The 27869-nt window shown below is 41.2% G+C and overlaps 2 protein-coding genes across 11 annotated transcripts in view; one reads left to right on the top strand and one right to left on the bottom strand.

The window, feature by feature from the left end:
* The window catches only part of LOC144194738 (protein kinase C and casein kinase substrate in neurons protein 1-like), a 44468-nt gene extending 31370 nt beyond the window's left edge, over nucleotides 1–13098 (bottom strand). The window contains exon 1 of the mRNA XM_077713995.1: nucleotides 12687–13098. The gene's annotated coding sequence lies outside the window, so the exon portion shown is untranslated. The remainder of the gene's footprint in view (nucleotides 1–12686) is intronic.
* Nucleotides 340–27682, top strand: smim29 (small integral membrane protein 29). 10 transcript variants are annotated; one of them, XM_077714061.1, is made up of 9 exons: nucleotides 340–647; nucleotides 746–780; nucleotides 15473–15678; nucleotides 15765–22842; nucleotides 23078–23165; nucleotides 24444–24469; nucleotides 24567–24672; nucleotides 25253–25323; nucleotides 25446–27682. In XM_077714061.1, coding segments are annotated over exons 4-9 (342 nt in total). In that variant the 5' UTR covers nucleotides 340–647; nucleotides 746–780; nucleotides 15473–15678; nucleotides 15765–22840; the 3' UTR covers nucleotides 25495–27682. The 10 variants fall into 10 exon arrangements, 9 of the variants coding, with proteins under 9 accessions (XP_077570187.1, XP_077570208.1, XP_077570146.1 ...); XM_077714082.1 differs by having other exon boundaries at nucleotides 15765–22568; XM_077714036.1 differs by having other exon boundaries at nucleotides 345–647; nucleotides 23078–23358.
* Nucleotides 27683–27869: the final 187 nt, after the last annotated feature.

Below are 27869 nucleotides of genomic sequence, written 5' to 3' on the forward strand. Positions count from 1 at the left end.
TTCAGGTGTGATAGAGGAGGGGGAACAGACTGAATAGGGACACTTGAGGACCAGACATGGCCATCCCTGTTTTACAGGCATCTTCAGTTAACTTTTAACATGATGTATAGTACATGATTTGAATTGCAAATGCTCAGTAAATACGGAAGTAAATAAAAACACAGTTTGAAATGTTCCTGATACATTTGAGTGTCCACGATTACCTACTGGCGCTAAATGAGAATCACAACAAACATAAGCTTGTTACACTAAGAAGATTTCATAGAGATGAACTAATTTTATCCTGCTCCTCTTTAGCCCTTCTTTAGTTTAGACAAAAGTAGTTGAGACAAGGGAAGGTGCAATCACCCAGTGTATCCACCGGGGCCTGAAGGGCATGCTAATCGCGAGACAGGGAGGTCTTTCATTGAGACATGAGCTTAGGCAGCGTGACAGAGATAAGCTGGGAGAGACATCAGCGTCCGGGTGGTGACAGGTAACAACGATTGACATGAAAGCAGAGAGTAAAGTGACGTGATGGAAGACTAGGGGGCCAGCTGTAGTAAAGGTGTGGCAATCCCAGGGAAAACAGTGGAGGTGGTCAAACGGGTAGGAAAAGTAAGATGTGATCCATCTCGTGATTGTTGCAAGGGAAACAGCGGTCCATGGTGAAGATTTCCTCATTATTAGGCAAAACGTCAGAGGGAAAATGCGCAACCATAATATATATGTTTTTTTATGTTTTTATTTTCCTGCTAAACATTAGGATGTAAAGAACTACACTTCAATCATGGAAAAAAGGTAAACATACTCCACAGATTGTTTACTACGTATATGAATTTACAATGATGACCAACCACTATAGTATATTAGTTGCTGAAACATTGTTAAGCCTGGTTGTAACACAATTGTGTGTATTTTTCTTGCCCTACTTTGAAAACATTCTCTTATTTTCTGCCATGTTTATCCTCACATGCAAGTATTTTTTGTTTCTACCTAGTTCTTTTGTTATATGTTCTTGTTCTTGGTTAGACTGTTACTGTTTTTCTTACATCATTTTTTGTTCAAAACTGTGTCACTTGCATTGGTTATTATTCCTTATGCACCGGTGTTCCTTTGTTTCCATGACGTAGAACCGTACTGGAGCATTTCAAGTGCTTTCTTTGCGTATTAAACATTCTCTCAGCTAGTGAAATGCCCCAGTACAGTAATACCTTGTTTATCGTAATTAATAGTTTCTAAGACCTGGTGCCATAGACGAATAACACCAATGTAGGGAGTGTTTTTAAGGTAACTTAACTATAATTTAACTGACCTGTTACAATACTATTCTCTATTCCAGCACGAACGAAAACACAACTTAATAAATCAAAAGTCATCTATAATCTTCATAAGGCGTAATTTATGGGTGTGAGTGTGTGTGTATGTTAAGATTCTTTCGCTGTTTGTCCAAACCGTGCAATGTAGAGAGTTTAATTTTTTTATGGTGGCCAGTAAAACAGCTGTCGGATCCTAATAGACTGATTGAATTTCTTCACCTTCTCTAAGAGTCTAAACTCAACTCTAAGCTGAAAGCAGAGTTGATGTATGAATCATTGTTTTTACATGATGTTTCCTAAACACACCACGTGGCTGACTGGTCTTAACGCCTTTCCACATCATTTTTGGAAGAATTTACGCCAGCAAGTTTGTTGGTTCTCCCGGAACACTTTTTTCTCTGTCCTAGCGAGAGTTATAAAACATCCATCTATAAGTCACGCTTTATCTATTCTATAATGCTTATCAAGCGTGATACATGGATGGATGTCTATGTGTGTCTCCGCCTGGAATCCACACAGAAGTGCTTCCGCTTAGTAATTTCCACATGAAGTTATTTGCATGAACTACGCAACAGCACCGCAATTGTGTGAGTTTATAATTTCGTCAAAATTTCACTTTGGTTTGCAATGTTTTACCAAAAATAACACCCAAACATTGCTTAAATAGGTAAAATTCGTCAGCCTTTCTTTTGAAATGTATTGTCAGTTTTCCTTACTTTTTACTAAAAGGCATTGTGAATATTGTTGGTGTTTGTTTCTTTTCGAACTCATACTTACAATGTGACGTCTTCATTTTTGTCCTGGAGGTTCCATTTGATTAACACACGTTAAACAGAAATGGGATTCCAGGTCAGTTCTCAATGCTTTGTTTATTTGCAAGAGAAAAGACAAAGACTTTCATGTTATGACGCCAATATCAGTGACGGTCCGTGCATTTTCTCGTAGCGCCTTCAACGAATCCAACCCTCAAAAACTATTTTATGGCTATAAAACCTTCGACTGCAGTTTCAGCTGCGACATAACAAATAATTAATAAATCAATGCACAAAAATGGGGCAAAATCCACTTCCTAGAAGCATTTAATGATTAAGTACAAATACTGGAGCTTTTCAGCTATCAGGCAAACATTGCCCGAAAATGGGGTATAAGCCAGCCGAAAACAGCAATTATTCATTAAATACAAATACTGCAGCTTTTCAGAAATCAGAACCAGGCTCGGAGGATCATTTCCCCGGGAAAAAGACAGCGATGAACGTTGTTGATACGTCCATATGCAAAATGGCAGAAAATGCACTAAAATGGGGTAAAATCCACTTCCTAGCAGCATTTATTGATTGAATACAAATACTTGAGCTTTTGAGCCATTACAACCAGGCCAGGGGGTGATTTCCACGGGAAGAGACAGCGATGGATGTCAATGGCAAAACGGCAAAAATTACACTAAAATTGGGTAAAATCCACTTCCTAGCAGCATTTAGTGATACAAACACTGGAGCTTTTCAGATGTCAGAACTGGGCCCACAATTGAAATATTATTTAGGAATATAGCCAAATTTTACTCACCAAAAATCCTTTATAACCGTACACAATATCCATCCTCCTTTCTTTCTCGAAGCTAATGATGAATATCGAGCCTGTCCTGTCGTATTTCTGGCATAGTCCGTCTTGAAAATGGCTTTAAATCAACACAACAATATATTTGCTTGTGCAGCTCGCTCCAAATACAGTTTAGTAACTCTCTCAGTTAGCGCACTGAGAGTAGCCGACACACAATTTTCCCGGCTGTAACAGGCTTGCTAGCTTCGGAGTTGACCGCCCTTTCTTAATGATGTCCATTTTTTTTCTGGAAAAGTTAGTCTGGAAAATAGCTTTGTGAGCAAATCTGGAACCAAATCCATTTGTATTCCTCCGTCGGCCATTGTGGGAGGAGTTTGCGATCTCTGGCTGGCTCACTTTGGCCCGCCTACTAGCCAATCATAGTTGGTGAAAGCAATGACGTATCTCTATGCCTGCAAAATGGCCATGGTGTCACCAAATCAAATTCTGATTGGTTAAAGCAACAGTCTTCAATGCTTGTTTAATGCACCAGAGCCCGCAGAACTGATTGTGAAGGCCTTGAGACAGATTTCTGACCCTGGCAAAAAATAATGGCTGAAATGATTGGTTGAATGCTTCAATATGAAAACACACATCTGGAAGCAGTGCAACCAGGGGGAAAAGCAATGAAAGGAAGCTAACAGACAATTTGGAATTATTTAATAAGTATTGATGGACAAAATTTGATATATGTATTAGATATTCTTAGGCCAGCAGAGAAGGCCTTGAAGGCCTGCCACTGGCCAATATATAGGGCCTCCCATAGTTTTGAATATAAGTGGGTGTGTTTTGTTTACCTATTTTGACCACAAGTGTGTAGTAATGAGTAGACTGTGTGTTTCAAGATAAGTGTGGGGTGTGTAACAGATACAATACCTGAATCATAAAAGAAAGGAATAGATGATTACTGTGAATAATGTCATTTGGGCTATAGATTGCTGTGAATATACTTTGAATGTACAGTGGTACCTCGAGATACGTGCTTAATTTGTTCCGGGACTGCGGTCGTATGTCGATATTATCGTGAATCGAACCAATGTTTCCCATTGAAATGAACTAAAAACAAATTAGTTTGTTCCAATCCTCTGAAAAAACACCAAAAACAGGATATTGGATTGGAAAAAAATGTTTGATTTCTTCTAATTTGCCATCTATTAACAAAGTAACACATAAGTGGTTTAATATTACTAAAATGTGTTTAATAGTACTAAAATTATATGGATTTCGAAGGGGGAGAGAAAGAGACGGAGAGGGGGGGTGCTTTTTGCATGGAACACGCTCGTTTAATAACATAAAAAAATTGAAATGAATTGGATTACGGTGCAGACACTGAAAAATAAGTTGAATCTAACCTTACACTAAACTTAATTCTAATTTTGTATTAAAGTTTGATACCTTTCTGCTCCCAGCGGGGTTGGCTGTTTGCCCTGCTTGCACCCTGACTTTCACTATCGATGGGCTTTTGTATTCCCTTCAAAATATTCCAAAAATGTTGCACACAAATGTCCTCACAATAGGATAACACACGACCACTTGCCAACGAGAAGTAGTTTTGTATTAGCGATCACTCCACCATCGAGAGTTAACAGGCTAAGGGGGGGGGGGGGGGGGGGGGGGGACACTGAAAAAAATGCAACAAACGCCAAGTGCTCATAGAGACATTGCAAAGAGGGAGTGGCGACCAGAGACATTACACGAGGGAGTTGCGGGGAGAGAGCCAGTGCCCCTGATGTTCTTATGAGCAACCAACGAGAAGTAATATATACTCCTCGTATTACCAATCGTGCCGCCATTCGCGCGGAGTGATGGAAAAAAAACACTGCAAAAAATGCAACACTCTGCCCAGTGCTCGTAGATATCTGTTATACACGAAAGAGATGAGGCAAAAAAGGCAGTGCGCTAAAATCCTTAACAGCATCTCATGTCTTGGCCACCTAGCTTTCTCGTATCTCGAAATGTTTCTCGTATCTAGAGATAATGATTTGCTCTAAATTTTACTTGTATCTCGAAATGCTAGTATGTCGGGCTGCTCGTATGTCAAGGTACCACTGTAATTGGAACCAGTGGTGCGCCTTGCATTTCACACCGAGGCCTTCAGTAGTGCTGTGTGAATCAATTCAACCCTCAATAAGTACTTTATGGCTATAAAACATTTAATGCAGCTAAACCTGCAACACAAAAAAGAATCAATAATAACCTAAAAAATTGGAAAATGTATTGGGAAAACAGTGAACAGTCACTAATTTTACTCACCAAAGATTCACTTTTTATTTATACACAAGATCCATCCTCATTTTTTTCCTTAAGAAGATTTCAATTACTCTGTCGTACAGACCACGTGTGCGTTTCAGGTCCATCAAGAAGTTCTTTTCTATCGCCATCAAAGCTAATGCTGACAGTCGAGTCTGTCCTGTTGTATTTCTGGCATAAGTTTTGAGTCGATTTTGGGCTGAAAATGGCCGTTCGACAGAAGCAGTGGACACAGGGATGTTCACTGTCAAACCCACTAATGTGTACAGCTGCCCCATGCTCTCACTCAGATTTTTCTGCTGAAGGAAGTCAAGGAGATCATTCGTGGCATACATTACAATCAGTTCTGATCTTTGCCGAGGCAGATCGCAAAGTGTTCCGTGGCTCTGCGTTAAGGTGGAGAAGGCTGCATTTGGGAAAGTTTCCTGGTATTCCCGAAACATCTGCGAGTCGAGGAGGGGGAGAAACATCAGTCTTTCATGGTCTTATAATCTGGTCCGGGTCTGGCAAATAATATTGTCCAGAATCCTGTTGTAAAGTAGTTGGTAGTGCATGCGAGATTCTTGCGCTTGACCTCTCCATGTGCTTGGAGCACCCGCACTGCGTTCGGTGGCCTCGTAGATTTCCTCCTATCGGCTCCTCTCACGTTCAACCGTGTCACAAAACTCATTTAATCTTGCAAGACAAAAATGTACATCCATTTTGTTGTTAGTATTGAAAAAAGCAAGTCTGAATGCTCAAAAATGCCATTTAATGTATAAAGCAAAAAACAAAATTCTAAATCGCTTTAAGTCCATCAGCACACCACACAGACTCATTCACCATTACAGAGACAATCAGTACTTTGATTTCCCTTCTGATGTCTTCCTCCATCACTTCAGCAGTGATCAGGTTGTTTTTTATTTTACCCGAAGTGCCACTGAACACTTAGTGGACAGGTGGTAATGTAAATCAGTGTTTCTCTCAGCAATGTGAGAAACAGGTTCCATATAATTTCTTTTGTATGGGGATGCAGCGATTTTATCGTGAACCAGGGGTAGAGCTCGTAGTTAGTGAACTGAAAGTGGCGGACAAACCCTATTCCCGGTTGTAACAGGCTTGCTAGCTTTGGAGTTGACCACCCTTTCTTAATGATGTCCATTTTTTTCTGAAAAAGTCCGTCTGGAAAACTGCTTTGTCAGCTCATTTTTTTTCCTCCGTCGGCCATTGTGGGTGGAGTTTGCGATCTCTGGCTGTCTCACTCTGGCTTTGGCTCGCCTGCTCTATCACTAGCCAATCATAATTGGCGAAAGTGATGACGTATTCCTACGCCTGTATCCAGAGCCTTAAGAAACTCTGAATGGATCTCAGCCACCCCCAGGGGCTGGCCACTGTGGAGCTTTCTAACCATCTAAGTGACTTCAACCCCAGAGATTGGAGAAGCTACCTCAGAGTGCTCAGGCTCTGCTTCCTTATGGGGAGGCATGTCGGTGGAGTTGAGGTTTTCAAATTATTCCCCCCACCATCCTGGGTTGAGGTCAGCAACGCTCCACCCCCAATATACACTGTCTTGATGGTGCACTGCTTTCCCCTCCCGTGACGTTTAATGGTGGACCAAAATTTCTTTGAGGGCACCCGGATGTTGCTCTCTATGACCTCATCACAGTCCTCCCATGTCCGTGTTTTTACTTCAGGGAGACCACCAGAGCCGTCTTCCGCTTGGATAGCCGATACCCATCAGCTGCCATAACAAGCGCAGAATTCCAACAATAGAAGACCACTTGGGTTCTGATCAGGGGACCCATTCTTCCCAATCATGCCTCTCCAGGTCTCACTGTAATTGCCCAAGTGAGCATTGAAGTCCACCTGCTGAATGAGGGAGGTGCCAGGAGGGGCACTCTCAAACACCCCTTCTAAGGACTCATAAAAGAGACGGTACTTTGAAGTGCTGTTTAGAACATAATAACAAACAACAATCAGTTCCTGTAGCCACACCTAAAGGCGTGGGGATGAACCCCAATGAGTATGCCCACACCTGCTTGTCGTATCTCACAGTGACTCGAGAGTGGAGGTGTCCAAACTCCTCAAGAGGAGTGGTACCAGAGCCCGAGCTATGCTTATAGGTGAGCCCGACTGCATCGAAGACATAAATGTTCAACCTCACGCACTAGGTATGGTTCTTTCCCAAGCAGAGAGGTGACATTCCATGTCCTAGGAGCAAGTTTTTCCAGTCCGCGATCAAACCGCCAAAGACCCCTCCTTGGCTGCCGCCCAGTTATCTGCGCCTCTGAACTTTTTGGACCCTCCCACAGGTGGTGAGCTCATGGGAAGGGGAAGCCAGGGAGCATCTTTAGGCTGTTTTTGTTTTTATTAAAACAAGAATGTTGTTGAATAGATAGTTGGTTTTATTGCGAGTGTTACATTAATGTTGTGCCACCTCTTCTCAACTTGCACATTAGAATAATAGAAACTAACTCCACATCTATTGATCTTTAGTTAAAATCAAAACTCGCCACTCAATGTCTCATATGTTCTCCTGAATGATAGTACTACTCAGAAGGTACATCTACAAAACATTTATAATTCATTTAACTCCGCTTTTGATTATAACTCATCAACTCCACCACATTGAATGAAGTATCAGCAGGAAAAAAAACAATCACTGCATGGTAAAAAAGAAAAAAGAAAAAAAAATAAACCCCGAGTTCAGCATAGTATTGCTAAAATAGAGGAAAGTTTACAAATAGCAAGTTTACACAATAGTATGTGTTCCGGATAGCAACCCTTACTTATTCAAAGATGCAAGGAAGGGTTTGGCAAAATTTGAGCACATCTTGGAAATAAAAACCCATTTAATCAATCGGAAAAAGTGTCAATAAGTAACGATTGTTTTTTCCGGTGTTTTTGTGGTTTTCTCTGGTTTCATTGAAAACTCTTAATTATATTTCGAAAAAAACATGTTAAGCTATATGTGGGGCTTACATTTTGCCAAAGATTGGCTTTTAAAAGATATATACTGTATTTCACGACTATAAGGCACACATAAAAGTGTTAAATTTTCTCCAAAATAGACAGAGCACCTTATAATCAGTGTGCTTTATATATGGACTAATATTAAAATTGTTATCATGATAAAATAAAATAAATCAGTCGATAGGGTATACCATCCTCTACAGCTCTCACAACTACGGCAAGCAGCCCCCGAGTCTACTATTTTCCCGTAGAAAAAGTACTGTGCAGTGTGTGCTGGGATATGTAGTTCTTTTGTCAATACACCCAATGGATAGTGGCCTGTATTTATCGATATCAACAGAGCTTGACGAAGCATGGAAAGCAGCGTTGGAAAAGTTACACTAGCTACCATCTAGCTACTATTTGTGAATGGATTGTGGCCTGTATACATCGACATCAACACACCGTTACGAAGGGTGGCAGGCAGCGCCGGGCAAGTTACGCTAGCTATGCTGGACATCGGCATCAACACAGCATTACGAAAGGTGGCAGGCAGCGCCGGGCCAGTTACGCTAGATACGCTGGACATCGGCGTCAACAAAGCTTTACAAAGGATGGCAGGCAGCGCCGGGTTAGTTACGCTAGCTACTATTTGCAAATGGATTGTGACCGCCTGGACGAACGTATAAAACTCAGCGTTTTCGATCGACAATTGTTCAATCCGGACACAGAAAATGAGGACTTTGATGGATTTGTGGGTGATGATGATGTGAGTACATTGTTAAATGGCTAAATAAAGTACAACCGAACTCAGTTTTGCTTCTGTTGCCTTTTTAAAAACGTGTTTTTAGCGTGTGGGTTTAGCGTGTATGTTTTGTATTGCCATGCTTGGCTGCTATAAAAAGGGTGCGTCCTTTGTGCGTGTAAAACACAGAAATAGAACTCATTATTGTCACTGCGGCTAAAAATACGATGTGCCGTATAGTGGTGAAAATACGGTTTCTTACAATATGTGGGAATAGGGTAATAAAACATCATTATACTTGTATAATGACAATAAAATCATTCACTTCAATTCAATTAATATTAACTTCTGCAAGTGGGAAAATGGTATCTTCTTTTCTTTGAACATTTTGACATATGCCTTTTCAAAGTTGAGTGATTAAATTATTGAACTCACAACTTACAATTCTAAAAATGGTCCTCTATGCTTGTGTATTGGACACTGTTCTACAAAGCATAACAACAAAACTTTTCAACTATTCAATCTAATAAATGGTAAATACAAAGTCATATGTTCTCGTTTTTTAGTCAACAATAACGTATTAATGAGCTATCAATATAATATTTGGAACAAGTGATATGTTTTAATTGTTAGTCAGACAAATTCTGAAAAGTAGTAAAATCATATTATGTGCAGCTATCTTGCCTTCAGTGCACATATTATTATCATACATTTCCTTGCAATGAAGAAATGCTTTGCTTAACTATTAAACTAAGTTTGCTCATCATTATTAGTTTTCTCTTATTGTATGTTTGCTTGCGATGAAGAAATGCTTTGCTTCACTATTAAACTTACATTGCACATCATTGTTAGTTTCATATTATTTTATGGCTGCTTGCAACGAAATAAATGCTTTTCTCCTGAGAACCTTAGTTAGAATAAACAAAGAGAAGCCAAAAGCCTTGGACTGCTTAGAGTGGACGAAACAAAGGAAATCCAAAACGCCTTGAACTGCACCTGCGTCCACCACGGACGCCACCAGACTTCTAAGCCTTCATTTATTTTGACTATTTACGTATCACTTCTGTTTTCACTTCTCCCCTGAGAGTTGAGACGTACATTGTGATCTGGGCCATTGAATTTAATAAACAACAGAAAATATGTGTAAGGTCAGAACGAAGTCGGAACTTGGCCCCAACGGTTTGTTCTCCTTTCAAGTGAAAAAAATTCCAGAAGACTGTCTTTTCCTCTTAATTTGTGTGTGCATTTGGGGAATGCCTGTTGGTGAACCTATCACACTGTATAATGATGATGACTTTTTAATGAGTTTGTCATATCTTCTGCATTTCGACAATGCATGTATGATCAGGATATTTATGTGGCTTGGTGACCAAAGGCCAGACAATTGGGGATTGTAAATTCAGAAAGAACTGTAATCAACCTCACTTATCCTGAGGTATAAGCAACGTCAGTGTGGCACAGCTAGTTAAATATGGCACAAAGCATGATAGACTAGAATCCAAAGTCACTTAGTTCTGCAGCTACTATCCATGTAAAGATTATTAACCATTTAGACAAGATTTTTATTCTATTTCGAAACACAAGCAAAAAATGTCGAACATGAATCACCATTTTTGTTTATTTTCCTTAGATTTTAATACAAACGCAGAGCTAATGCAAACTCAAATTTGATCTTCCCCTCCACTGTCTCCATCAAAGACTGTCTTTTCCCATTTGAGTGCTCTGTTTTTCTTGCGTCACCTCTTTTTCACACCCTGCCAGACACTGCTAACTCTAGCTATAACAAGCTTGCACTCAGCAGCTTTTTGCAGGTGCTTGGGGTGGATAATAAAAATATCAAAACACATTGTCACACTGTGTCCATGGCACACACATAATTCTTGCTCATTTTGGGGTACTTCCTGTTCATACCTGGTTAGTTCCTGTTAATTTAGGACAATTCCCATCTTTGAAATTGATGGAGATATTTATAGTTACAATTTAAGGACTTTTTTTAATTAGTCTGTATACGTATTTCATTCTTTTTCTGAAGCGCTTATTGTCCCAAGTGTCACAGGGTGTGCTGGAGCCTATCCCAGCCAACTACAGGCAGAAGGCAGTAGACACACTGAATTGGTGACCAGCGAATCGCAGGACACAAGGAGATGGTGGAGGGGAAATCAAGAAAATAAAAAGAACTTAGAAATAAATAACAAAACCAAACCTGGCACGGAAGACATGGAGGAACGAGGAACTTGAAACATGACATGCCAACATAGCGTGAAGCAGACAGGGCAGACGTTGTGAAAAATAATGATAAACACACAGGGTTTAAATAGGCAGACAGGGGTTGATTACAAAGTACACACACTTGGTCACACGACAAAAGGGAAACCATGAGGCAATAGGCGAAAAGTGTACAAACCAATTAAGGGTGTTCAACCAGGCTAAGAAGCATGTTTTGTGGATGTGGAAGGAAGACACTAGAATACCCGGAGAAAACTCCAACTAAGAACATGCAAAATCCACACAGTGAGGACCCACCTAGAATCGAAGCATCGACCCCAGAACTGAGGCTGATGCGCTAACCAGGGTGCCTATAGTGGGTATATTTGTCCTTTGTAAATATTGACTGATAAAGCTGTTAATTTACAAAATAATATTAAAGAAGGATGTTGAGCTGTTTTTTCACTGTTAAGTGGATAAATGACAAAGTTATTGTGTTGTCAGAGTATAGACCATAGTTCCTTTTTAGATCAGATCAGGTTCGTCTATTACCATTATCGGCAGCCTATGAGTTAATCATTCCTTCCTTGCAATAAATCCTCTGTAATAGTATGATCATCATCTCTCTCTTGGGAGCACCTTGGTTCTTGGCAGACAGCCACCCAACCAAACAGAATATTCAGGACTGCGGATAGTTCCAGAATAAGGAGCCTCTTCGTATGATTCTGCGTCACCCTTTGCAAAATGACTGGTCTCGACTGAATACTGAATACACACGAACGCCCCTGAGGCTGCCTGCTATGCGTCTTCCGGCAGCCTTGGCTGGTGTTATTTTTTTTAGCTGCACCAGTTAGAACAGTTCCTTACAGTATATCGCACCATGCAATAAAAGCTCTAATGTGACCACGTTGAAACTGCAACCATTTTACGTCAAGGCTGTATTTTATACAATTTGAAAGACCACATGCAAGACCTTCAAAAAAAGAATGTGCGTCTGTACTGCTGCTCATTGGCTAGAAAGGCAAAAAATGAAAAACAATGACGCGAGAGAAGGCTCCTACTGAGCTGTGACAACCAATTACATAACAGCACAGAGAACGCTCTCGTGTATAATTCAGATACGCACAAATATCCAGCAGTAAATATAAAATATAGGGGTTAAAAGCGACAATTTCACATCTACTGATGTGCTAGTAATTGAATTCAACTAGAAATCCTCGAGTTTGTGCAAGAATAGGGAAAGGAATTGAGTGCAAATGTCCATCTTCCTTCCCAGACATGGCCACCATTTCCATCTACTACAATAACATTGCAATAGTCCTTGAGGACACCGCCGATTCTATAAATGCCGAAGGATGAAAATAAATTTAAAATAAAACACATTCACTCACCATTGCCGTTTAATCCAGAGAAAACACCAATATACAAAGACAAAGATATACAATTCATTTACTATTTTTCATACATTTGATTTCACTGGCGGGTAACGAAACCCTGACATGACGTTCCTCTTGAATAACAACAGAGTTTATAACGACACATGCTTAAATTATAGATGCTAGCGCATTGCCCGTGAAAATGCATCGTAGCCGTGGTGAAGGGGGATGATCCGGTGAGATTCCGTATTAGGATGCTGTTATGTTAGTGGCGTACTCGCTTACCAGATAAAAGCTGCTTGCTTGCCGATGTGTACCGAATGGACGTCGCCTCGTCTGCAAATGATTCACTATTTCCCCTTGCGCTGACAGAAGGTGACCCTGCGTCCTCAGCACGATACTGCAGCCTGATCACGATGCACGCAGTGAGAGGGAGCTCCACACCAAAGGCGCGACGTGGGAGGATGGCCCCGTGATCTTTTTTCAATTTCAATTATTTGTCTATTTTTCAATGTCTTTTTTTCCAAAAATCTGGCTGCAAGAATGGGGATGGTGCACAAAAATGTTTTAGTTATTCATTCAATGTTCAGTTAGGATCATTCTTTCGAGTGAGATGTCATCAAGTTGAACCCGACCCTGTGAGATAAATAGATGAATTGGTTCAAATGAACATGATGGATTTGTCTCCCCAAATGGAGAGAGCCCCACATGCGACTTCCACTTTCAAACCAATCGCTGAGTAGATGGAAGGGGGGGGGCGTCACGTCCGGGCTTGCCAAACACGCCCACTTGCCACTTACTGCAAGATGTGCGGGTGTGGAATTTACGGATTCATTTGCAGTCTTCTCAGTACGCAGCAGTGGCGGGCCGTCAGGGATTTCAAGGTCTTCTCTGATGGCCTAAGAAATATCTGAATCATATTATATTTTGTCCATCAATACTTATTAAATAATTCCAAGTTGTCTGTTAGCTTCCGTTCATTGCTTTCCCCGGATTGCACTGCTTCCAGATGTGTTTTCATATGGAAGCATTTAACCAATCACATTTCAGCCAATATTTGTTACCAGGATCAGAAATCTGCCTCAACAATGCCTTCACAATCAGTTCTGCAGGCTTTACTGCATTAAACACGCGTTGTGTTGCTTTAACCAATCAGATTTCAAGTTGGCAACACCACAATGCTTTCTCGCAGGCATAGATATATGTCATTGCCTTCTCGCTGGCATAAGGATACGTCATCGCTTTCACCAACTATGATTGGCTAGTGATAGAGCAGGCGAGCCAAAGCCAGAGTGAGCCAGCCAGAGATCGCAAACTTCACCCACAATGGCCGACGGAGGAAAAAAATGAGCTGACAAAGCAGTTCTCCAGACTAACTTTTCCAGAAAAAAATGGACATCATTAAGAAAGGGTGGTCAACTTCAAAGTTAGCAAGCCTGTTACAACCAGGAATAAGGTTTGTCCGCCACGCCACTTTCAGTTAACTAACTACGAGCTCTACCCCTGGTTCACGGGCTCCGATGAGACACCAAACACTGCCGGACACTTACAAGCAACGACACTCTCCAAAACTTTAGGGGAAACCCGAGTGGAGTTAGAGTTCAGCGAGCAAGTGTGCAGGGAAACGGAGCGCCACAACGAAAAGGTAAAGAAAAATAGGGAGCTCTTAAAAAGTTTGATAGTCTGTGTCAACTTTCATTTTGGGGACTTGATAAAAGCACTGCATCCCCAAAAAAAATACCTTATGTGGAACTTCTTTCTCATATTGCTGGGAGAAACACTGATTTACATTACCACCTGTCCACTAATAAAGTGTTTAGTGGCACGTCGGATAAAATACAAAACAACCTGATCACTGCTATTGCTGAAGTGATGGAAGAAGAGAATTAAAAGTACTGTCTGTCTCTGTAATGGTGAATGAGTCCGTGTGGTGTGCTGATGGATTTAAAGCACATCTGGATGATTGGCTAGTCATCGAGTAGGCGGGCCAAAGCCAGAGTGAGCCAGCCAGAGCTAGAAAATTTCACCTACAATGGCCGATGCAGGAAAACAAGTGGATTTGGTTTTGGAGTTGCTGGCAAAGCCATTTTCCAGATGGACTTTTCCAGAAAAAAATGGACATCATTAAGAAAGGACGGTCAACTCCAAAACTGGCAACTTTGTGACAGCCGGGAAAAGGGTGTGTGCGCCACTTTCAGTTCGCCAACTACGAGCGCTACCCCTGGCAACACTGGAATTGCAAATTTGACTTGTTTAACCAAAGCAGCAACGAGACACCTACGCTCTGCCGGACACTTACAGGCAATGGTGCGCTCCAAGAATTTTGGAGAATCCCGAGTGGAGTTACAATTCAACGAGCAAGTGCGCAGAGAAACGGAGCGCCACAATAAAAAGGTAAAGAAAAATAGGGAAAGCTTAAAAAGTTTGATAGACTGCGTAATTTATTTGGGCAAGCAGGAGTTTTCATTTCGGAGACACGATGAAAGCGCTGCCTCCCCAAACAAAGTTAATTATGTGGAACTTCTTTCTCTCATTGCTGAGAAAAACACGGATTTACATTACCACCTGTCCACCAATAAAGTGTTTGGTGGCACATCGGGCAAAATACCAAACGACCTGATCACTGCTATTGCTGAAGTGATGGAGGAAAAGATCAGAAGCAGAATAAAAAAAATACAGTTTGTCTCTGTAATGGTGAACGAGACAGCAGACGCGAGTAATGCAGCACAGCTCGCACTGGTTCTGCGTTACGTCATGGGCAAAGGTGTCAAGGAGCGCTTCGTCAGATTTGAAAATGTTACCAGTGGGAAGCGAGCCGGTGACATTGCAGGTCTCATCATTCAATTTTTGGTGGAAAATGAATGCCCGGCACAGTGTTATGACGGTGCAGCGGTCATGTCTTTTGAATTAAATGGGGTGCAGGCTAAAGTTAAGGAGAGAGCACCGTTAGCTTTATTTATACACTGCTATGCCCATCGGCTCAATTTAATACTGACTCAGGGGGCCTGAAAGTCTAAAGAATGCAAGATACTTTTTGCTCACCTGAATGTCATTGCTGCATGTTTTTCGAGATCACCTCGACGCACACAGCTGCTTGACGAAATCTGCCGGCGGCGTCTGCCCCGAGTGGCACCAACACGGTGGCAGTACGCATCCGGAGTGGTGAATACAGTATTTGATAAGAGAGCTGCTCTAAAGGAACTGTTTCATCACATCCTGGAGCATCATGACGAGTACGACGAGCAGTCTGTGGGGCGTGCTGATGGATTTAAAGCAGGTCTGGATGATTTTGAATTTTGTTTTTTGCTTCACACATTTAATGGAATTTTTAAGCATTCAGACATGCTTTTTTCAATACTACAGAACAACAAATTGGATGTACAGTTTTGTCTTGCAAGAGTCAATGAGTTTTGTGACACGGTTGAACGCGAGAGGAGCCGATATGAGGAAATCTACGAGGCCACCGAACGCAGTGCGGGTGCTCCAAGCACACGGAGAGGTCAAGCGCAAGATTCTCGCGTGCACTACCAACTACTTCACAACAGGATTCTGGACAATATTATTTGCCAGACGCGGACCAGATTCTAAGACCACGAAAGACTGATGTTTCTCTTCCTCCTCGACTGGCAGATGTTTCGGGAATACCAGGAAACTTTCCCAAATGCAGCCTTCTCCACCTTAACGTAGAGCCATGGAACACTTTTTGATCTGCCTCGGCTAAGAACAGAACTGATTGTGATGTATGCTATGGATGATTTTGCAGGAAAATCTCCCACTGATTTCATTGAAGGTCCCTATGACATTTAACCGTGACACGGATTGAGAGATTATATGCAAGGATTTGTGACATCCAAATTCCCCGCAAAACAGTGCATCATATGAAATTCCAAAGTACCGTTGATTATAGTAATAATGTGTTAACTGACTAATTGACGGGATTGATTAAAGGTTCCATATTTCATTATGAAATCATTGCGCCCACAGGACGAGGTCACCCGGACGACAAAATATGGAAATCTTATTTAGTAGCCTATAGACAAACCGCCATCATGCACTACATGATTGAAGCTACATGATGAGTCTAATCTGGCTATCTGCATAAAAGAAAAAACTTGAAAGAAACGCACTAATTTTGGGTTAGCAGTTGGAGACTGTGCTTCTCAACAGGAAACATGGAAAAGACGCACGAGCAACTCAAATGAGAACATCTGTACCAAGTTTTGCTGACCAACCAGCAGACATGAAAATAGCTGAAAAGGAGGATGCAGATCCACCTTTACACTGTAAGAAGGTTCTCTCAGTGGAAACGTTTGAGGAGACGAGTAAGAAACTTTTTGACGTGATCAGACGTAGTGTCAAGCACTCCAATGTGGATCGGAAAGATTATTGCTCCGAGAGAAATACCGTAAGCCATTAGGAACTTTTGATATTGATTTTATTGTCTCCATAAAAAGAGCGAAAGCGTTTCAATTGAGACCAAACCTTCTTACAGATAGTTAATGTGAACGATTAGAAAGAAAATGGGTAGAAATGTAACTGCAATTTAATTTTATGCCTGACTATTGAAAAATGTTGATTAAGAAAGTTTTATAGATGATGGGCAAACTTCAAAGACAATGGAATGTGACAATTGCTAAAAAGACTACTAAATTGGGATATTTTCAATTTCAAACAACTGAGTATAATATGCAACACGATACACATTATTGCATGCATTTGGACTTGATTAGTATGCATTTTATAAGTAATGAGTTTTAATTGCTCTAAATGACTCAATTAAGCTAAAATTATTGACCCTAACAAACAAGGGGTGTTTACAATTTAGTGGGTTCAATTCTACTCAGAATCATACATGTGTGTATTTGTTTCTGGATACTAATTGATTTGAATGTAACTGTTGCAGAGAACGGAAAAGCTGTTTTCCTGAGGAGAGAGCAGCCTGATTTGCTTTTTGTATTCTTTCGATTTTTGGTATGATTAGTTAATTTGTGAAATTGCAGGAAAGGAAAAAACAAATACAATTATTGATTTTAACAAGGAAGCAGTGATCAAAATAGAATACCAGCTAGAATATTAGATTTTGACTCATAAGGATTTTAAATTTTCACAAACTATAGTTATACAATAAGTAAGATTGTTGTGATTTTGTTCATTGGGGTTTTAAGCCCAACCACATAGCGGTAAGCAAATGTTAAGCAAATGTTAATCACACGTTGAAGACAACGACAGAATGCAGCAGCTAAAGCAGAAGCGGAAAACACTTACCAAACAGCATACACAACAACAAAAACTGAGTCGATCTAAAAAGTGTTAATTGATTTGAACAATCTACAGACGGCCCATTTACAGCGAAAGGCCTACCGTGCCTAGCAAAGACTTTATTACAAAATTGAGCCATGGAAAAAGCCATGTCTCAACAGGAGGGAGGGTGTACATGGAAGAGCATGTGTTCCATGTCCCAGAGGTCTAAATACCTACTTTAAAATTTTTGTAGGAACTGTTTAATTTGTTACAGACAATGTTCAAGATAATCTCAGGCCCAAACAAGTGTAACAGGGAGACAAAGTTGGAACCTTCACGAGGTGTGTCCTGAGCGGCCGCCCGTCGCCGCCTTCGAATGCAACAAATACCACCAACGGCTACCCCCCGGAAGAACTAATCCGCGTTCCAGGGCCAGCTCTAGCGCAGCTGAGGGTAACCCTTAGACGCCTGGGTGGCCTAACAACAACAACAAGTGCAACAAGTGAAACGTCCAAAAGAGAGTGGGACTTGAGGAGCGAACGAATGGTACGATAAAACCAAGAAACCGATAAACTTGTCCGAAGAACATGTAAGCTGCCGTGATCCTTGTGTCTACACTGCAGGAGGTGGTGAAGTCTGGTGACCTTGAGTCACAAAAAGGAAGTCCTGGTCGTCGCCATGTTGGGAAGGCCCCTTCGTGGTCCAACTCACCACCCCCACCGCAGTAATAGATTGCTGAGAGGTCGATGTGGATTCACCAATCCCAAGTCAAAGTAGTTCGGGACATCGGTGACTCTGAGTAGACTGGAAGTCGGACGGTTCCAAAACCCTTGTCCGCGGAAAAAATCATCTAACGTCTGCTCACCTGCCACGAGCACCCTTCACCTAACCTTGACCTCTCATAGTTTTTACACCATCACACAGAAGCCAAAATGAAATCCGCTGCTACCCTCATCACTGTGACTGTACTATCAGTGGCAGCCTGGGTGTGGCTGAATGCCACGCCCCCAGAGATTCGAGTTGAAAAATGAGACTATGCCGTGCTCCTGTCACAGAGGAAAGTGAAGTCGAAGAACCAAGAAAATATGTGCGCGCCTGTGTAGTCAGGCACCTCTGCAGGCAGCTACAGGCGTCTGGTTGGGTCCTTTTCACCGTGGCTGAAGAGAGGAAGGATAGTAGAAAGCATGCAGACTGTTGGCGTAAAAAGAGATCTCTCTAAAGCGTTGGGGAAAACCTATACTGATGAGGAGTTTGACGAACTATGTTTCGAATTTCGACTGGAGCTGGATGAAATTACCTCCGAGAAGGTGATTATCAGCCGTGAGCAAGGTGATGTAAAGGCAGCGGGAGCGTCAGATGTTGTCCTTTACAAGATCGATGTACCAGCAAACCGCTATGACCTTCTCTGTTTGGAAGGTTTGGTCCGTGGACTGCAAGAATAAGTTGGAGGCCCCTCGGTACAAACGGGTCAGCCCAATTAGTGGAGAGGTTCAGAAGCGGATTATCACCAAGGAGACAGCAGCTGTACGGCCCTATGCTGTGGCAGCAGTTTTAAGGAACATCACATTCACGCAGGAACGCTACAATAGCTTCATCGAGCTCTGAACAAACTGCATCAAAACATCTGCAGAAAGAGGAGTCTGGTGGCGATAGGGACTCATGACCTAGACACCATCTCAGGTCCTTTCACGTATACAGTTAAACCACCAGGAGACATCCTCTTCAAGCCCCTAAACCAGCTCAAAGAATACACAGCCACCCAACTCATGAGCCTGTACAAGACTGACAGCCACCTGAAACATTTCCTCCATATTATTGAAGACAAGCCTTTGTACCCTGTTATTTATGATAGCAATGGTGTTGTTCTTTAAATGCCTCCATCATCAATGGAGATCACTCAAAAATTACTCTGATGACAAAAAATGTCTTTGTTGAGTGCACAGACAGACTTGACTAAGGCAAAGATTGTGCTGGAAATGATGGTTACGATGTTTAGCAAATATTGTTCACAGCCTTTCACTGTAGAAGAAGTTGAAGTGTTAGATGCAAATGGTGATAAGATATATAAGATCAAAGTCGATGCAAGTCAAACCACGTGATTCAATTTGGGGCAGTGCCTGGTGACCATAAGTTGTGGTCCACCCCCCCAGAAAATCATTGTCACTAATTTCCCAACTTGGACATTGAAGTGTTACATGAGTGTTCATTAACTAAACTGTCAAAGCCCTACAAGGTATAGCAGATAAATCAAGAGCCCTTAGAGAAATGGAGTTGCAAGACCGGATGGTCATAGATTTGATAACAGCAAAGGATGGAGGTGTGTGTGCCATAGTTGGAGAACATTGCTACTTCCCTAACTTCAATTTAAGTTCCATTCTCAGTCCAAGAGGTTCTCGCCAATTCCTGAGAATGGTTCTAATGTTGTAAATCTACTAGTGATGTAATACTGAGAAGGCTTAATTGTTTTAGTCTGATGTCCTTTTAAATCCACTACAGGAGGGAATGTAAAGTTGCGTAAAACATTAACAAGTGCATTTCAAAGGACATACATATTTCCTACTGGCTCTCTGACAAATCCGCAGCCAAACAGTGACACTTAGTGACACCTATGATGGTGGTGACACTGATGATTGTAATATTGATTGAAGGTCCCTATGACATTTCACCGTGACACGGATTGAGAGATTATATGCAAGGATTCGTGACATCCAAATTTCCTATAACAAAGAACAACCTGTCAATAATCATAATGATGTCTTTAACATGTCTCAGTGACTGTTGTACCGTTTCCATGACATCATTGCTGAAACTTAATAAAAGCGCGACTTGGGACTTGGGAAGAGAAGAAGGTCCGCAGAGCCGAGTGCGTGTCCATAATGGACTCGCGCCTCCAACCTTCCCCAGCCGCGCGGTTGCTTTAAAATATAACAGTCTCATGCCTCGTTTTTCCTATGTGCACGGTTGGTAAGTATGGGGATCTGTAACTTCAGACCCAACACTTCACAACAGGATTCTGGACAATATTATTTGCCAGACACGGACCAGATTCTAAGACCACGAAAGACTGATGTTTCTCTTCCTCCTCGACTGGCAGATGTTTCGGGAATACCAGGAAACTTTCCCAAATGCAGCCTTCTCCACCTTAACGCAGAGCCATGGAACACTTTTTGATCTGCCTCGGCTAAGAACAGAACTGATTGTGATGTATGCTATGGATGATTTTGCAGGAAAATCTCCCACTGATTTCTTTGACTTCCTTCAGCAAAAACACGTCTGAGTGAGAGTATGGGGCAGCTGTACATGCACATTAGTGTGTTTGGCAGTGACCATCCCCGTGTCCACTGCTTCTGTCGAACAGACTGTGGAGTATGGAATGTATTTTTATGATTTTTATTATGTCTTTTGGTTTGTTTAGTGTAGTCACTAGAATAGAAATTTGCATAGCCTAGTGGAAATTTCCATCATGACACCTTTTAGTTAGTGGCGCGTCATATACCATGACACGCCCATTTCTATGTTCACCTTTTCCCGCCTAAAGTTTGTACCTATGTCACATGATCATTTGTTAATAAAACTAGCTTATCGTTTGGAGGTAGCTAGGGATTTGAACCGGTAAGGCTGGAGGATAGACACATCTCCCAGCACTGGCTACTCTGACCCCTCCTTCAGCTGAAGTCTTTGAAAATCTCATCAAGCCGACTCTCCGTGTGCTACCTCTGATCCAAAGTTATTGAATGTATATGGTTTTAAACCTGACAGTAGGGAGCCTATGGCTCAGGAGCCATATTTACCGGTTTTGATGGGTGCAAGGTCTCCGCTAAACTGAGGTAAAATATGGGAGAGCTGTCCTGCTTGTATCAATTGGAGCGTTATGTGATCATTGAGGCGCCGACATTACCTCTAGTACGACTTTAAAACTTTTTTGTCCATAAGATTCTTCTGTATCTATACTCTCACTGATTATCATCGATAGATCTCAGAGAATATTTGTACTTTAAAAGTGGTGACATTACTACAAATACCACACAATTTAGTGTGGTTAGCGTGTTGGACTCAAAGCTTTGGGATCCCTGGTTCAAATGTATGTCCAACTGTGTTGAGTTTTACATGTTCTCCTTTGTGGGTTTCCCCTGGGTACTCTGGTTTTCTCCCACATTCCAAAAACATGCATGGTAGGCTGATTGGACACTCTAAATTGCCCCTAGTTATGCGTGTGAGTGTGCATGGTTGTCCGTCTCTTTATGCCCTGTAATCGGCTGGCCACCTGCCTCTGGCCCGGAGACAGCTGGGATAGACTCCAGCAGCCCCGCGACCCTAATGAGTATAAAGCGGTTCCGAAAAGGAGATGAGATGTATTTAAGGTGGCCCGGTGGACAAAAGGTTAGCACATTGGCCTCTCAGTCCTTGGAGACTTTGGTGCAGGTCTTCAGTGTGTGAAGTTTGCATATTCAGCCCAGGTTTGCGTGTTTTTCCCCCCAGGTACTCTGGTTTCCTCCCATATCACAAAATAATGGAGGGTAGGCTGGTTGAACATTGTAAATTGTCCCAAAGTATATGTGTGAGCATGTATGGTTGTCCGTCTCCTTGTGCCCTGCGACTGACTCGCCACCAAATCAGGCTGTCCCCCACCTGGTGTCCAAAGTCAACTGGGATAAGATCCAGCAACCCCCGCGACCCCTGCGAGGATAAGTGGTTCAGAAAATGAATGAATGAATACATCGCAAATTGCAACAAAGGGTTAACATGCCCGCGGTAAAAAGAAAAGGTAAAAAAAAAAAGAAATGGAGTATGTATGGCAGAGCTGAGCTGTCAGGGTGCTTTATTTTGAAAGAAGAAGCTTTCTTTTTGTCCTCAATGCAACAGCTAGCTTACTACATATAAGCTGCTGCGGAAGAAACACAAACAAATCGACGTTATTCACGGAAGGTGAGTGGCAATTCAACTAGTAATACCCCTAAACGACGACGCCTTACTGGCAGCCGATGAGATGCTAACAGTAGCTTTGGGTAAATTGCTTGTCTTCGAATTTTTGTTAGATTAAACAACTCCCGAGGCAGCAGCCGCTACGACTGCAACATTAGGGTGAAGCTAACCGGTTTGAACGCGCGACAAAATGCGATATTTTGCAAGCCGGAAGTGCCCTCCTAAGACCGCGCTGCGTTGAGGACAGGTCAAGCAAGGAAGTGGCATCTTCATTAATGTGAGAAAACTTTGTTGAAAACCCCGTTCTAAACTCGATTTAAATAGGTTATGTCGTTTCATTTTTCAACGCAACTAAACGGTGCTGACATTTCGTATTTGACTTTTACAATCAACATGCAACTATCTTATTTATCTTCGCTTCATTATGGTCTGATGTCAATTACAATGTATGTTCACATGACTTAACCATTCACGGTATACTTTTACTGCCCTGTGGGGTTTGTCTTGTAAAGGAGGAGCAGTGATATCACATGGATGAAAAGGAAAAGGATGAGGCCTGAACAGCAAGGGGACAGTTTGAGGAGAAGGCCACTGCACAGTGTGTGTATCCCTGGTTGGGGAATTGCAGTTTTCTGTAGAGGTCCTGCATAAGCAGCCCACCCTTTTACCCTTGGGCTGATTATATGCAATGAATAGTACCACCCCATCACCCATCATTAATGGGGATGTGGCGGTTGGCTATGTGTTGATTTCATTCATCATCATCACCATCATCGGAATAGCTGTAGCGGTGGTAAGTTCCCAAATGAAATGCAGTAAAACACATGCACAAAACTCTTAAAGTACCACCATCATGTCTGACATGAAGCAGTAACATAATATTACTGTAATGGCAATACAGTGGTGCCTCGATATACGATCTTAATTTGTTCCGGGACTGAGCTCGTATTTCGATTTTCTCGTAACTCAAACGGACGTTTCCCATTAATGAACTGAAAACAAATTAATTTGTTCCAACCCTCTGAACAAACACCAAAAACAGGATATTTTATTGGACATTTTTTTAAAATTTGTTCTATTTCGCCATTTTTTAAAAGGGGTAAAACATAACTAGTGGTTAAATATTACTAAAATGTGTTTAATAGTACTAAAATTATACGGATTTCGAAGGGGTGAGAGAGAGAGACGGACCGAGAGAGGCGTGTGTGTGTGTGTGTGTGGTGGGGGGGGGGGGGTTATTTATCACGGCAAAACACTCGTAACATAACAGAAACAAATTTAAAAGAACTTGGATTACAATATAGACACTTAAAAATGGGTTTAATCAAACCTAACTCTGAACTTAATTAATTTTTTAACTAATTTTGTTTGTCAAATTGATACCTTTCTTCTCCCGGGTCGGCTCTTTTTGCTCCGCCTCCACACTGGCTTTCAGTCAATATCGAGGGTTTGGGTTTGTATTCCCTTGAAAATATTCCAAAAATGATGCACACAAATGTCCTCATAATAGGATAACGCATGACCACTTGCCAACGAGAACTAGCATTCACACTGACTAACGAGAAAAAAAAAACATGGAAAAAATGCACCACCCAGTGTTCACAGAGACAATTACAAAGAGGGAGTTGCGACCAGAGACATTACACGAGGAGGTTGTGGGGAGAGAGACAGTGCCCATGATGTTCTTATGAGCAGCATCTCGCGTCCGCTGTCTGCTTGTATATCAAAAAAATTCTCGGACCTCAAAATATTTATTTGCCCGAAATTTTACTCTTATCTCGAATTGCTCGTATGTCGGGCCCCTCACATGTCGAGGTACCACTGTGGAGACAATGTTGCGTTATAACTTATTTATATCCGTGGGTTATGTGTTTTCAGATCTTGTACATCCGCAAAAAACGAAGGTGAAGATATAATTTCAGGTTTTAGATTAAACCTCAACTCGTTAGAACTTTCCTCCCATCTAAAACTACATCTTTCTGTGAAATGCCATCTTCCCAGACTTGACAGACTGCGCCATCAGCTGCTACCAATCTATTCATATGACCCATCTGAGGAGGTGAATGAAGCTGAACAAGAGATGCTTTGGCGAGAAGATGATACCAGAGTAAGACAAACTTCTATTTTCCACTTGTATGTTGTGTTTAAATGCACACATTAACTCGTACATTTGTGTCTATTTTTTCCCCTCTTCTTTTTAATCTGGTTTTCCTTTCTTGCTTAATATGTGCTGTGCTGTGGACAGGCTGATATTTTAATTCTCACAGCTTTGTTCCTCTATCACAGGGGTAGGGAACCTCTGGCTCGGGAGCCATATGTGGCTCTATGTGAGCTAAAATATTGAAACCGATGGTCAGAGAGCTGAGTCCCCAACACACTAATAGGAACATCACTTCGGCACTGTGGCGATGACACTACCGCTGGCGCCTTTTTAATCTTTTTTTTTTTTTCATTAGACTCTTCATCCATACTCTCATTGATACTCATTATCAACAGCGTAACAATGTTGTCAAAAATAATTCACATACTTTACTTTAAAAATGTGTTGAAATTACTCAAAAACACACATTTTGATGTATATGAACTTTTTAATTTCTGAGTATGGCTCTCAAGGAATAATATTTAAAAATAGAAATTGTTTTTTGCTCTCATGGTCAAAAGGTTCCCAAACCCTGTGTTTCATGTAGGAAAACAGCTGGACTGACATGGCTCTCAACATCAGTTTAGAGAGAAGAACAATTGCATGCTATCATTTTAGGTAAATGATTAATTGCTTCTCTCTAAACTAAATTTTAGCGATGTACAGACCATGTTTTTTATACAGACCCACAAGGAATCTTAGCGGTGATTCTCACTTAACCACGTTTTCTCTTTTGGTAGGTTGTTCAAGGTTGGGCAAAAAGTTATCAACAACGACGCCCTCTTCTGACCAAAAATGCTTGAAGGAACCAAACCATGGAAATACCAGATAACACTACACTTAAACAATGTATTTTTGTTCCCCACGTTTTCTTGAAGTACCACAAGTGCGGCGTTGGTTGTATATTTGATGAGTCATTTAAGCTTCAACGTTTTTATTGTTTCATGTATGAAGAGCTCTTTTTGAAGTTCAGTGTCCAATGTAAAAACGGGTTTAACTGTGCAGCCAGGAAATGGTTGCATTAGTGAAGAATCTGGACCTATAATTAAAATTCATTCTCGACTGCAGCTTTTGTTAAATCTTACAAAAACACCTTCAAATAAAACATCTGTGGGTTAGAATAATCCTCTTTCTAAATAATTTAGCTGCTAATAATTGATTGTGTGTGCGTGCGTGTGTGTTTCACTTTCTAATTGTCAGAAGAAATGAATGCTCTCTATTTTGCTCTTATCATGAACAGTCCTGTTGGGGATTTTGGTTTGATTTTGCCCAATCCAAAGAGTTGCATCAAGTCCTCAAAATGAACTTAGAAAAGAGGGTGTTTCTAATTTACTCCTACTACAAACATGTTATCTGTACAGGAAATGGCACCAGTGCAGATTCCTCTCCTACCAAGTGCAGGACCATCACATAGAACAAGGGTGGCCAACTTTGGTCCTGGAGGTCCCCTATCCACTCTGTTTTTGATGTCTCCCTCCACCAAAACACATGAATCAAATAATCAGGGTCGTTTTCACGTTTCTGGACAGTTCGCTGATTAATTGCTAATTTGATTGAGGTGTTTCTGACTGGATAGGAGCCCTTGAGGACCAGAGTTGGGCACCCCTGAGATACAATATACAGACGAGCTTAATTCGTTCCGGGACTTGGCTCTTATGTCGATATTCTTGTAACTGGAATGAATGTTTCCCATTGAAATGAACAAAAAACAAATTAATTTGTTCCAACCCTCTGAGAAAACACCAAAAACAAGATATTGGATTGGAAAAAATGTTTTATTTCTTCTAATTCAACATCTTTTAACAAACTAACACAACTATTGTTTTAATATTACTAAAATGTGTTTAGTAGAACTAAAATTAGACAGACTTCACGGAGGGTAGAGAGAAGCGAAGGGGGGCTTTCCACGGCACCGCACTCGTAACAGAACAAACTAATTTAAATTAACTTGGATTAATATATACAGATACACTTAAACATGTTTAATGTAACTTTACGCAAAACTCACTTGTAATTTACTTGTCCTCACAATACGATAACGCGCGGCCGCTTGACAGCTTGTCATGGTGCCTCTTTTCTACAAAATCAGAAAACTTGCCACTTGGCTAGCATGTCGTTGATATCCTTTGTAGCCAGGTGACTCCCCCCTCTTCCACCTACTCCTCGCTACGAGTTCCCGCAACACCTCCAAATGTTCACGCTCCTGGAGCTCAATTAAATCCTGTATAATCAGTTCTTCGTGTTGCTCGGCAATTAGGCCATTCACATCTGCCTTGTTAACCTCCAACCCCAAGGAATTCCCAAGTGACACAATATCATCCATGGCAATGAGCAAGCTTTGTGACACTAATCTCATTTTTCAATTATTTCACGCTTAATATTGAATGTCAACGTTCGCCTTTTCTTTGCACAACTCTTCATTTACCTGTTTGCTTTGGATCTATTGTTGTTCATTTGGTATTATGCATTGACTAACGGGAGGAAAAAAACATGGGAAAATACAACGTCTCCGCCCAGTGTTCATAAATATATTTTATCCACGAAAGAGATGCGGCAAAAAAGACAGTGCGCTACAATGATAAACAGCCTCTCATGTCTTGGCCACCTGGCTTTCTTGCATCTCGATAATTTGCTCAAAATTTACTCGCATCTCGAAATGCTATTATGTTGAGATGCTCGTATGTCGAGATACCACTGTATACCAGTTATTCTTTGTGACTAAAGCAGTAAATGTGTTTTAGCCAGGTTATTTTTTGTTGAACGTTCATGTTCTCCTTTGCAGTCGTTGAGGCTCAAGTTTTCCTCAAAATATTTACGTTTTAGTTATACCGCAGGTTTACTTGATTTTGAGCCATTGGATTCTACCTGAATTAATTATTTATCAATTGGTTTACACGGAAATGAGAACTCACCAAGATATTCTTTGTTATTAGTCTTGCATTTTAAGCGTCTGAATAAAATATGCCTGTCAAAAGAACCTTTCCCTTTCTGAAAATAAGTGTTTTTTTTACTGCATCATTACATTTGAAGATATCTTGAAAATTGCTTTTTTTTTTTTTTACGATACTACAGTAACCCCTTGAGACATGAGCTTAGTGTGTTCCGGCACCGAGCTTGTATGTCAATTTACTCATATCTCAGATAAATTTTTCCCATAGAAATGA

This window comes from Stigmatopora nigra, chromosome 1 (assembly GCF_051989575.1).
Source record: "Stigmatopora nigra isolate UIUO_SnigA chromosome 1, RoL_Snig_1.1, whole genome shotgun sequence".
NCBI classification, from domain to species: Eukaryota; Metazoa; Chordata; class Actinopteri; order Syngnathiformes; family Syngnathidae; genus Stigmatopora; species Stigmatopora nigra.

Bases quoted from the DNA above. Each gene is read 5' to 3' on its own strand.
- smim29 (XM_077714020.1), top strand. The intron at 23,166-24,443 runs GTGTGTATCCCT...ATGTGTTTTCAG, and splicing joins GGAGAAGGCCACTGCACAGT to ATCTTGTACATCCGCAAAAA. The intron at 24,673-25,252 runs GTAAGACAAACT...TGTTTCATGTAG, and splicing joins GGCGAGAAGATGATACCAGA to GAAAACAGCTGGACTGACAT.